The 12796-nt window shown below is 39.6% G+C and overlaps 1 protein-coding gene across 4 annotated transcripts in view; it reads right to left on the bottom strand.

Annotated features, from left to right (window-relative positions):
• The window catches only part of ATP8A2 (ATPase phospholipid transporting 8A2), a 349978-nt gene that overhangs the window by 247953 nt on the left and 89229 nt on the right, over positions 1 to 12796 (bottom strand). For all 4 annotated transcript variants that reach the window (XM_055802562.1, XM_055802564.1, XM_055802565.1 and 1 more), the window contains 5 exons: positions 11814 to 11863; positions 9597 to 9666; positions 7792 to 7876; positions 6345 to 6484; positions 2991 to 3129 (listed from right to left, as the gene is read on the bottom strand). In XM_055802562.1, coding sequence (XP_055658537.1) covers positions 2991 to 3129; positions 6345 to 6484; positions 7792 to 7876; positions 9597 to 9666; positions 11814 to 11863 — 484 coding nt within the window. The remainder of the gene's footprint in view (positions 1 to 2990; positions 3130 to 6344; positions 6485 to 7791; positions 7877 to 9596; positions 9667 to 11813; positions 11864 to 12796) is intronic.

Below are 12796 nucleotides of genomic sequence, written 5' to 3'. Positions count from 1 at the left end.
GCAGACAGTAAGTATAGTTTCAGCTGATAAAAACCGAAGACCATATGTCACACTCAGAGACATTTCTAAACCTGGTACTCATATTTTCTATAGGTAGAAAGTTCAAATGGTTGATCAGTATTTAAAGCTCATCATCAGGAACACCCTCCTCACCTGCTGAACTATCAGCTGGCACATGGCTCAGTGGAAGGCATACAATCACCCCACAGCAAAGTCAATCATTATTCTTCAGAGAAGTTGAGAAAGCAAGAGACAGACATACAAATTCTGAAGGCCACTAAATCAATATGAAGTTAGAAGAACAAAGCACTCCAACTCCTTGGGGCAGCTGCTAAGAGCTCAAATATACCTCGACACATATGCATATCCATACAGCAAGCAAGAATACATAAGCATAACCTTCCCACACAATGAGAGCATGAAAATAGTTTTTAGTCCCCAGATAGCACATTTGCACTGGAAGCATAAAGTGTACATGTGGACTGTGTTTTAAATTTTATGTTTATTACATTTTTAATAGGTTACATACAACTGGAAGACTGCCACATATTTTACTTTCAAGCCCACTTGAACATGAAGCTAATTAAGTTTGAGTTTTACTACAAAATTGTACGCTAAAAGTGATAATTTAGAAGTTGAAAAGAATAAGTGTCTCCCTTACGAGTTGCTACCATAAATACAAAAAATTTTAGAGACAAGCTGGAAGTTAGTCTCCTTCACAGCCTTCAGAATAAGCAATTGGTGTAAAGCAAATTTACTTGTGTTCAGGCTAGCTGCTGTCAGTATATCACTTATGTCAGGTATTTATGCACATATCTGTAGCGCCTTTTTTTTTTTAATTTGTCAGAGGATGATACTTCCCTCCTCAAGCTGACTACTACTTTTAAAGAAAGCAAAATGTGCAGATAGTGATTCAAACCAGATCACTAGCATTTAAATCCACTGTCTACATAAAATTTTATTAGGAATAAGGGGATGTCTTATCAATTCAAGTTATTTCATCTCTTGGTACCAGATTCAACATAGAAATACATGGAACTTGATTCAGTTTTGGCAAGTAAGCAGAAATTCTAGCCAGTTAAGACTACATTCTGGAATTCCACTACACCAATCAAAACAGAAAAACTTAAAAACCAGATAAAAATAGCAAATGCCCCAAGTTTTGCTAAAGGTAATGTAAGCTCAGTTACAGACCATCACAGTTCTGCCAAGAGGAGCCTGAAATACACCCAGATGCATCTGCATGCAGTTCTACGTATGAAAAGCTTCACGGGTCACATTCTCCCTATAGTTAGAGAATCTTTAGGTCAACATGATCTTGAGATGACTGAAGAAATAGCTCCTTCAACAGAAAGCAACCTATGCTGTTAAGGATCCCCTTAAGCTACACCTAATACATCTGAACAGACTAATCTGCAAACCTGAATGCAATTGTGGATGGCACTTTACATAGACACACTAGAGACAGGGCAGATAAGCAGAGCTTTCTAGACAGAAGAAACAAAATGTGTCACTCTAAGAGATGTCAGGTCACTAGAGTGCCACTCTGCCTCTTTCCATCTCCAGGCATATTTATGAGTTACACTGAGAAAAACCATCAAAAACTATCACAAGAGCATCTTGGCACTGTTTCCAAGGATACTCTATTTGGGAGACAGATGATGTCGTAGCAGGGGTGTGCTTATATCAGGACCTGTTCCTTTATTAAGTCTCTAGTACTCAATTAAGACCTGGATAGCCACTCTCCTAGGAGGCTACTAATGGTGTGTGAAGGGCTATGGCATAATGGCAGCGTAGGCATAGCTCACAAATCCGCATTTCAAGCGCAGCAGCATTCTGTGACAGCACAAGGCATTACCACCCAGGCTGCCCACCTTACAAGCATCCACAGTGAAAAAAAGCCTTAAGGATTTGAGTTTTGAATAGACCTACTCATGTGGCGTATTCAATGCAAGCCTAATGATAGCGTGTTACAGAGCACAACATCTAGTTGCTACAGGACTGAAATTACAGTGTGCACCTTCAGTTCAGCTCTGCCTTACTGTAAAATTGTATTTGACAAGTAACAAATGGAGTTGGGTATACAGACTGCTTTATCAGATACATTTACGCCCTAAAAGTCAATGTGATGTTTAAGGGCTGCTCCCAATAGCAAACCTAAACTTACAGCACTAAAAACTCTCCTGTTTTATACTGCAAAAACAGGTAACCAGATAAAATACCTATGTCTTAAGTAGGTTACCGTTCTATTATATCAGTACCCAAGCACACCTGTTTCTGTGTGTTTTTCACATCACTGCAAGATATTTTATTTTGCATTACAAAGAGCTTAGTTTACAAGTTAAGATGCATCAAAAAGCTTGAGACAAAGATATCCATGTTCTGCCTCGATAAAAGAACCCATATTAAACTATCCATACACTCAATAGCAGCAACACATTTCTACTAACAAGCACAACTTACTTGACCAACAAACGTGCCATAAGGTGACAGCAGGAGCAGTTATTCACCTGTACTTTCACAGAGAAGTTCTGCAAGAAGTTGTAAACTATATGCTTTGTATTACCATATTTCACATCATATCCCAAACTGCGTGAAAGTCTAGAACTAAAGGAAGTCAGTAAGAACAGAAAAAAAGCTGTAAAATAGTTTGATATAATGCACAGTATGACTGAAAGATGAGTCTGATTGAACTCTCTGGTTTTCTAAGAACACAGAAGTACTTCTCTCAGCACGAAAAAGAATTGCACTTAACCAAGCGCAGCAGCATTCCCTTTTGCCTTAAAAGAACACCTGAACTTAGCCTGACAGAGTAAAGACTTTACTCCAAAACCCCATGTCCTCCAAAGTGAAGGCTACCACATGCCTGCCTGCTATGAAAGAACGGTTCTGTGAGAAGCAGGCCTGATTTACTTTAAAACCCCACACAGCAGATCTAGCATGTAACCTGCTACATACTGAACACATTAAGAGTAACCAGAGACTGATACCTATATTGAGAGCTGTTTCCTGTTTGTCACCAGTCAGAATCCATATCTTAATTTCTGCCTTCATTAGTGTGGCTATTGTTTCTGGAACACCTGCTTGCAGGCGATCTTCAATGGCTGTAGCTCCAAGAAGCAGTAAGTCCTGGAAAAAAGAATTTGAAGGATTGTTTTCTTAAGATAAACCTCTGTTTGGAACACAGTCAAAAAGGAATTAAAGACAGCATGTTGCATTTCATTGCCAATACAGCATTTTGACAAGCAATATACACTACAGTAAGTTTTTGGTGTGCCTATTCTACTTCTTCTGCATACAATTCACATTTCAAGAGGTACCAAATGGAAGAGAGTGTTTCTGATCAGAAAGATGACAGTGTTTCAAGATCCATTAATTCACGTTACACAACTCCAAAGCTAGCCTATGGATGAATGAATGTACTAGAGCATTCAGTAAACCATAGCAACATGAGCAGTTACAGTTTATATGTTTCTTAAGCTCACAAAATGCAAGTCACCTGGCATCACATCATTTAAACTAATCTCTCTCCCATGAAGTGTACATACAGACTGGATACAATCACTCAAAGCAAAAATTATTTCAACTATTTATGGATATAATCACTACATTTATGTAATACAAGTGGTATGAACATTAATCAGTCCAAGTATCTCTAGTCTACATAGACATGTCTGCCAGAAAAACACGTCTCATGCAACAAATTTAATACTACAGAATCAGTCATATTCTTAGGCAATTCTAAAACAACTGCTTGAAAAGATTTGGCCGCATTACAGAAACAAAAAAAGGTCAGGCAGACAAAAATACCTAAGAAATACACCCTGTCAAAAGGCACCATCTACTCAGAAGATGTTAAATTCAAAAACATTTTAATGATTTTTTTAGACTATACATAAATTTTAACTTTAATATCTTTATATAAATTAAGTTTAGTCATACTGTATCATTTCAGAACTTGCACTGAAAAAGTAACAGCTTCTATTCTTTGTTGGAATTATAATGATTCAAAACAAGTGAGAACAGATGAATTGAACAGAAGTAGTTAGGACCGCTGGTATTGTCCAGCCTGGATAAGACAAGGCTCCAGGGAACCTTATTGTGGCCCTTCTACATATAAAAGGGGGCTTACAAGAAAGCTAGAGAAAGACCATTTACTAAGGCCTGCAGTGGCACGAGAAGGGGAAATGGTTGTTAGCTCAAAGAGAATAGGTTTATATTGGTTATAAAGGAAGAATTTTTATTACAACAAGGGCCTTGAGGCCCTGGCCCAGGCTGCCCAGAGCAGCTGTGGCTGCCCCATCCCTGGCAGTGCTCAAGGCCAGGCTGGATGGGGCTGTGAGCAGCCTGGTCTGGTGGGAGGTGTCCCTGCCCATGGCAGGGGGGTGGGACTAGGTGATCTTGAAGGTCCCTTCCAACCCAGACCATTCTGTGAAGAGGGCATTAGAACAGCTCCTGCTTGTATCTGTCTATGCATGCATAATTAACAAAGGGAAGTTGTGATTCATACAGGTGTAAGCTGGCATTAGTTACAGGTCTGGACAAAGTTTAAGTTTTGTTACAAGATATTCAGCTGGTAAAGGCAGTAGATCAATTCAACCAAGTCATTTGCTTTAGCGCCCTATGGCCTCCTGATGAAACATTAGTCCTACTGATGCTAACGTTTGAATGTTACAAATGCAATCCAAGTGTACTATCACAGATGATCTTTCATTCCCAAAATCACTTGTTAAGCAGTTAAACACAACAGCACTGGATTCAGCATGGCCATGCTACTGAGTTACTATTGCGCCTGCTGAAGCCCTCTCAGCTGGTGCACAGGCAGGGAAGGAAGCCACCTCAAGTTTTTTTCCACATGTACACCAGTACTATGATCCAGTGACCTCAACCTTCAGACTGACAAAGCAGCTCTCCCACTCTTCTTACTGTTTTTTTCATGGAAGGCTCAAGTGAAACAAAATTGGCCTGTTAAAATATATTATATTTTCTGTTACAGCCACAAGCAAGTTTATTATCTGCAAAGAAGTGCCTATAGACCAGAGTTTAACCTGGGAAATACCACATCTAAGAAAAAAGTTTCGAGTGCAGTTCCTGCTCCTTGGTATGACCAGCAAGCAAACATTAAGGAGAACAGAATACAGTGGATATTTCCGACCAACATGCCACTAAATCTGAAACCACAATTCTACAACCCACTCAAGTCCCCTTTTTTCAAGATAGTAAAATGTAAAAAGAGACAGAAGGCAGATGGCCAAAAATTATCTAAGGTTTGAGAAAACATTTTGGGAAGTAAGAGAATCAAGTCATGCTACTTCCTCACCTCAGTAAAAACAGAACAGCAGAGGAAGCAGAACGCTGAAAAGAACTATGCAAACCTACAGAATCAATGATTAAGTAACTGCACTGTTACTGACCAACCAACACAAAAGACAACTTCAAGCATTAGCTTGAAAAGCAACACCCATCTTTAGTTATCAAAGAGTTCTTGGAGTTTTTCTGTATCCTGTTAAAGTTGCTCCCATCCTAGTTTTTACCTCCTTTTGTCTTCTGCCCCAACTAACTTAAATAACCAACAGTGCTCCAGAACTTCAGTTGCATTGTTAGTATTTATTAATAAAGAAACTGAAATTGAAAGACTGTTTTAAAGAAAGCACTAAATAAAATCAGAGTGAAATAACTGGAGCAAGGGAAAAGAGCATGAGCAAGTGTAGGTGAGAAGAGTGATTACCAGCATCACCCAAAGCAGCAAGACCAACAAGTATCTAAGAAATACCGGCCCCTACTGTTGACATTTTAATATTTCATTTAGTGTGGAACTACAGTTTCACACTGGTTCTTGGACATCTACTTTCCCCTTCCAGAATTATGAGTTCTGCAGTTCACGTGGAGGGCAGTTTTTCACCTTTTTTCAGTCCATGTGACTAGAGGCCTCAGTGAGCAGTTTGTTTTTTCTACCATGTCTAGAACAGCCTTCAGAAAACTTGAACTGTGAGTGCCGTATAAGAAGGAATAAATTTCTCTTAATATGTTAGTACTATGGGTACTTGTTGAGATACACTGTTTTATACATTTTTTTAAGTTACATCAACCTTACACAAGGGAGCACGACAAAGAATGCAATAAGTGTTTGTAAGTAGCAACGACCTTTTATATGCAAGTTTGTCTCAGATTTCTGCATTAAAACTTGAGAGGTCTATGGACTGAGCAGGTTGTCATCTACAACTACTTTTTCAGTTTCTCGTGAATGAAATGAACACTTTGTTTTACTGTACAAAGCCCAAACTCCATGGGAAGAGACACAGGTAAGGGATTCTGTATCTGGTCATCAAAAAAGTGTGTCTTACCTTTTCAATGATCTCATAGCATTCCTCCAGCTTCTGAGTTCTATCTTTCAGAACCGTACTGCTTTCATTGTAGACATTCAGCCACTCCCTGTAAGAGTTTTCTGACAGATCCGCATAAGCAATGCACAAAGTCCTCAGACCTACAAAAAACAGCCATTAGACACAGTAAAACTACACTGAGTATCAGCAAATCATTGATGTTATGAATTAGCTAATGAATGCTAAATTCTAAATATGTCACTGGATCAACAGAAGCTTTGAATGCACACTGTTAAAGCTCTGGATTCCAGAAAATCTCCCTGTACAATTTTAAAGCATTTCTGTTTTCACAAATGTAGAACAAAGGTCTGGCTCATTTAGGTTACAATGCTGCTGAAAATCAAGATACCCTAATGGTCACAAACTTCTTCATTTTCAGTATTGCAATCTAGTCATACCGGAGCAATAAAAGTGTAATCTTTTTTTAGTTTAAATATGAAAGCAAGTTTGGGTTTCAAGTATTGTATCAAAAAGATCAAATGAAAGAACTGCCTACCTATTGTGATTAAAGGTATTACTTTGTCAAACATACTGCACAGCCCACGTTGCCTTTTAGACCGTTTCTTTCTTCGGTGTATGCACGTAACTCGCATTAATAACGGGAGTCACATGCACAGAAGAGAACAGGGCCCATGAAGTTGGAAAACTATATTGTTAGACCACTGAAAAAACGTTAACATACACAAGTATGGATTTCCCCACACCCCTCCCGGCACAAGTTAAGCAGAAAGGAGCGTGTGCCACAGAACACAAGAGTTTCATTACCACGAATGTGGGAGCCTGCAAAAAGAGTAGTTTTGTTGGAGTGGGGTTTTTGTTGTTGTTTTGGTTTGTGGTTTTTTTTCCCAGAAGCTGAATATATTTTCAGATTTAGGAAGAAAGCCACTGGTTCACGGCTTTACTATAATACAAATATCTTATGCTACTGCAGAAGAGGGAACAAAGGCAAGTACTTCCCTGTGAACAGAGGTGTTAGATCAGTCAAAAGCCTTACAGACAGTTTCAGATCATCTTTGATGTCTTGGTCTTCCAGGATTCTCAGCACGTTCAGGTTATCACTCTGCCTCATAAAACCAGGGACTCTTGTCATCTGACTTTTGCACTGATAAACCCACCTCTAACACCAATGTAATTGCAGTACTCTGGGCACCACAACTCACACCCTTTCCCTTCACCATGGGCACACAGAACCCTATCTTTTCTGTCTAAATTCCACTTCCCTACTAAAATCATACAGAAGCGGGGCACAAACTTCCTTAGGCTTGAAGCTGCCCTAGAGTTGTTAATTGACTGATTATGCACCACATCTTAATTTACCTTCATACAGTCTTATTTGGTAATGCAGACAGTGCAGAACACTGCAAGTAATTTGATAAACTGAATTCTCATGACCTGATGTTTCTCTTACCTTCTGTTGCGAAGTATTCAAGATGGCACAGTGTTTGTTCCATATACTGGGAATCTTTTGAAAGCCTCTCAAAAATGACATTATCCTATTAAAACCAAATTCATTACAACAGAGTAAGTCTACATAAAAAGTTTCCATTTGTGTATTTACAAGCTCAAGTGAAGTAACCTGAGTGGACTTGGTAATATCAGAACCCAAAGACTATATACACAAGTAATACATTCCGGTTTTAGGGACTCTGGTTTAAGTAATCTGGACAGAGCTCAGTGGGAGAGATACTGCATCCATTTTAAATAATGGGGACATAAGTACACTCTGCCCTCCCCTCTTTCCATGCAGGGGTCACCGTTATGGGACAGCACAGAACACTCCTTTCTGAATTAATAAGGAAATACGTTGATCATAGATACATATATCAGAGGATATAACCGTCTGGTCTTATTCAGTACACATTGTAGTCCCATGCAGAAAAGCTTGTTGCAACCCCTACTAGAAAGTATTCCCATTGATCTTAAACAGGAAGCAAGAACACTGATCAGGTTCTACCACAAAATTCTCCCAGAAATAGCCTTCCTCCTGCAGCAACTTTCTTCATCACTAGAAGGGCAACTGAAAAGGCCCTGAAAATAGCCACAATCAAAACACAGCACCATCACCTACATCTCTCTAGTGTCTGGATTTTCTTTTGCAACTATCAAAACAAGTTGCTACACACATATAAATTACAGAAACCCTACTTTTGCTCAAATTTGTACTCTTAAACCAAGTAAGCAGGCCTACAACTGTCACTGATCAGCAGGCATATAATACAATTTATTACCGATGTGACAGATGACTACGATCAGAATGTGGAAGAGTTCATGCAGAATAGGCAATAAACTTAGTTTGAGCAGTGGATGCAGCAGAACATACAAGACAGAACACCAGATTACACTAATTACTACAACCGTTTTGCTCTGTTAGACATCTGAGCCTGCTCATATGGAAGACAGCATGAAATCTTACTACAAACTCTCCTGTTCTGCATCCCTTCCCGTACGACACTCCAAAACAACATGAACTCTGGCATAGCATGAGCCACAAAACAATTGCAAATCCATGCAGTCCTATTAGACATACAACTTGGAAATACCACACAATGACAGTGAACTTAAATCACTCCTACCACACCAGCATGAAGCCAGCACATCTTTACTAAATTAGGGTAGTTAAACTGTAGCAATAGAGCAGTGCAACTATACCTATGTGTCAGGACAATTTCCAGTAAACCAGACCCTTAAAGGAGTGAGAAGTTATTTTCCCCATTGGAAAAAGCCACCTCTAGTTTTCCATTGAAATTATAACTACTCTGGTTGTGGCCAATCCTAGTTTTGCAGCCTTTGTACTTTGTTAAGTTATTGCTCTTGTCAGTGAAGACATAAGCACAACACAGTGCAAGTGATGACGACAAATAGCAGGTGTAGAGACACAAGGGAGCCAGATCAAGAGCCAACCACTTGAACAGATTTTAGTATTGCAGATTCAGACAACAGCATTTAGTTTAATTCCTGAACTGCTGGTGCACAGCTGGGTGAAATCCTGACTTTACTCAATTGAAGGGTACTGCTCCCATTTGTTTCAGGATTTCAATTGGGTAGTAAAAAGGCTAGCAATCTTCCTGCCTGCAAGAAGTCAGAGGAGTGACAGATGTCTTAAATCACTTAGTCCTAAACAGAAAGCAAACAGGTCATGAAATGCCAGCATCAGCCACAGCTGTTGAAATAACTGGTAGTGTTAGCTCTCCATTAGGTAGCATAATTACTTACAGCCCCTTTGCAGTAGAGACGTAGCTGTCCTGCTGGAGTTCGAACAATCACTGACATTCTCTTCCTGTTGCTATTACAAAAAAAAAACAAAAAAACAACAACAAAAAAAACCACACACAACTTGCTTTCATAAGTCACAGTGATGACTATTAAGTCCTGTTCTAGCCAATGAATTCTCATATGTGTTTAGTGCATCTGAGATCAAGTGAGATAACAGTAATAATTTAAGACCCCACAATGCCCCAAAAGAAATATTAAGTTTCCCATCTCCAGCTTCAGCCCTATGGCTCCCACGGGCAAGCACTCAACCAGAACCCAGATTCACACCAAAGGTGAACAAGAACTTGAAGAGCAAGATGGCATAAAAATCCTCTTGAAAGAAGGGTAATCACGTTTATCCTTAGCTTTTCCTTATTCTTCAAGCAAAACTGTTTTGGGAACTCAAGCTAGAAATGGAATCATTAAGGCTGAATACATAACTATTATAGGCACAACAGACACTGAAATAACCATTCACTGGCAAGGACAGTTACTGAACTTCCTAACTCAAAAAACACAGAAATATCATTGAAAGGAATTATGGTATAGTTGAGCTCTTGGCCTCCCTATAGGTTTTTTTTATATTAGTCTAATCAGATCTACATAGCTGGGATTATGTAGAACAAAGTCAGACACTCTAAGCAGGGCTGCATATCAAGACAGTCAAGTCTGGGATATATTTTTTAAATAAACAATAGCATACTGTACAGAGATGTTTAACAAAAGAAGGTAGGCAAAGTCTTTTTTTAAACTGTTTTGGCATTTCACTTATCAATCTCTCCTTTGAAAGGACCACTGGAAGAAATATGCAACTTATAAAAAGCAGAGACAAGCAAATCTACTCGCACCAGGAGAACCCTCAGAACACGTGGTTTCATGTAATTCTTCTCCCTGGCAAAAGGAACGCTCAGAAGCATCATCCTTCCTCATTCCTTCCTTGCTATTATGTACAAACACATCGCTGTGTCAAGCAACCTTCTTCCTCCTCTGAAGCTGCTCTCGGAGATCTAGCCTCTTTTCAGGGCTCAAGAGCCATGTATAAGAAAGTAAGCTCTTGGCAGATGTGATCAGACAAAACAATCCCATCTGAGGCTTCCTAAAGAAAGTCTAGAAGGACAGCAATTGGCTGCGCCGAGAATTTCTGGAGCAAGCTAATGACACTAGGAAACTTCCATACACTTTTAGAAATCTGATTATAGTAACTCCCTCACGGGTCAAGTGGGAAGTTGCTACACACAGGGAGACGTTAAGTCACCTTTTTTCCACTGCATGCAGGCTACAGCTGCTCCTGTCTATAGACACCAGGGTACTGTTCAACTTTTCAGAAATCCTGGAAGACTCTACTAGTGCCTTTTTAGATATTCCCACAAGTCGCTTAAGTAACTCCATTCTGAATGAAAAGGGGAAGTTGTCAAGGATAATCTTCTAAGCAAGCCAGGACCCAAGAAAAGCTACCTACCCAAATCTTCTCTGACCAGTTTTTACATACTACTTTGAACGAGCCAACTCAAAGACAGCAGAGAACAAGACTTCAAGGCTTAAGCCACAGTAAAAGTAAAAGAAAGCATAAATGCCTGCTGACTAGCACCATCGAAACTGACAGAACTCCATCAACTGATAATGAGAAAGCACCTTTCATCATCTCCAGTGATTTAGGGGTGCAAATCATCGCAGTAAGCTTCTTGCTAACCAAGCAGTGCCCATCCTAACTAGCCTGACAAGCTAAGAGGGCTTGCAAGGTTTAAGTTTTCATCGCTGGAGTGGTTCTTAAAAAGGGGCACCAAAAAGCCCTCCAGCTGTCAGTTCCATGTACTCAAAACAAAGTAATTTATAGAAGCACTATAAAAGTACAATCCCAAAGCATGTTCTTGAAGTAGAGAAGAGACATCAGGAAAGCACTGAGTCACAGAACACCGCTTCCAGGGAAGCAACTCTTCAAAATAAGCAAACAGAACTAGAGTAGCAGAGGAGAGTTTCATGCTCACAGGCTGACTGCCACCAGTTTGTAAGAAGTTCTGTATTAATCCTGTATTGGAAACGAGGAGATGGAGGGGCAGGATAAAATTAGGGTAGTTCAGCTTTTCTAGTGCATCAGATGAATCTTTTTATTCTCAATATATTATTTACAGAAGCAGTTTTCTTGTTACCCTGCATTTAGTATATTGGAGGAGAACTTACCTGGAAAACTCCAGCACATTAAGAATTTCAAAGGTTTTTTCTTTTCCCAGCTACAAAAGAAAGCACGTACTATTAAAATTTGCAGTATACTCTTACCTGTGTAAACAAGCAAGTTGGTGTAACACCTCTACACATCGCCCTGTAAATAAGCTGTGGTAATAGCTCCCTCTGCTGGTACAAGTGATGTAGAGCCCCGTTTAATAAAGGCATTCTTGAACATCTAGGACTGTGGCATCCTCCGTTTACTATTTTTACACCATTTCAAGGATCCAGTATACTACTCCAGAAGGATAAGCGTGCTCTGACAGTTAATCTGCTTATTTACTACTTAAAGCTATCAACTAAGAGACTATCAACTAAGAAACATGTTACAGACTGTAACACTATTCCAAGTTAATAGACATGTCATCCACATTTGGTATTACAACAACTTTACTCTGAACTACCTTAGTATTTCTTTTACTTGAATTGCCAACATTGGACTTTTTTTGTGGAAAAGAAAGGTTCTCTGAGGAGTAGTTCCTGTTACAGGAATTAATTCCAGCAACAACCGTTTGCTGGGGTTGAACTCGAACAACCTAAACAAGGAAAAGGATTTTGAAACACCCTGTCTTTGCCATTTCTGTCATAAAATAGAGGGAATGAGCAGTGGGAGTTACTGGAGTCTCACAATTCCAGTGGTATTTTCCATGGTTAAGGAAAGGGCTGTAGCAAAATCTAACTGCAGTACAGAGTTATGTCCTACAAGGCACATATCAATTCAGCAGTATCCCCAAGACCAAAAGTGATCTCCAACCCATGTTACATGTACAGCCACTGACACAGGCAATGAGCAGAGACAGGAACCTCTTGGACTGACAGCTTTTATTGCTGGGTATAGACTGACCATGCTCTCAGGTTGGTATGTATGGGGAGTACAGAACAAGGTCAGGTGGGCCTAGGTCCTCCTGCAGAGAAGAGCCTACATAGCTATAGATGACACT

This window comes from Falco peregrinus, chromosome 4, assembly GCF_023634155.1.
Source record: "Falco peregrinus isolate bFalPer1 chromosome 4, bFalPer1.pri, whole genome shotgun sequence".
Classification (NCBI taxonomy): domain Eukaryota; kingdom Metazoa; phylum Chordata; class Aves; order Falconiformes; family Falconidae; genus Falco; species Falco peregrinus.
This window is presented reverse-complemented; position numbering and strand designations above follow the sequence as displayed.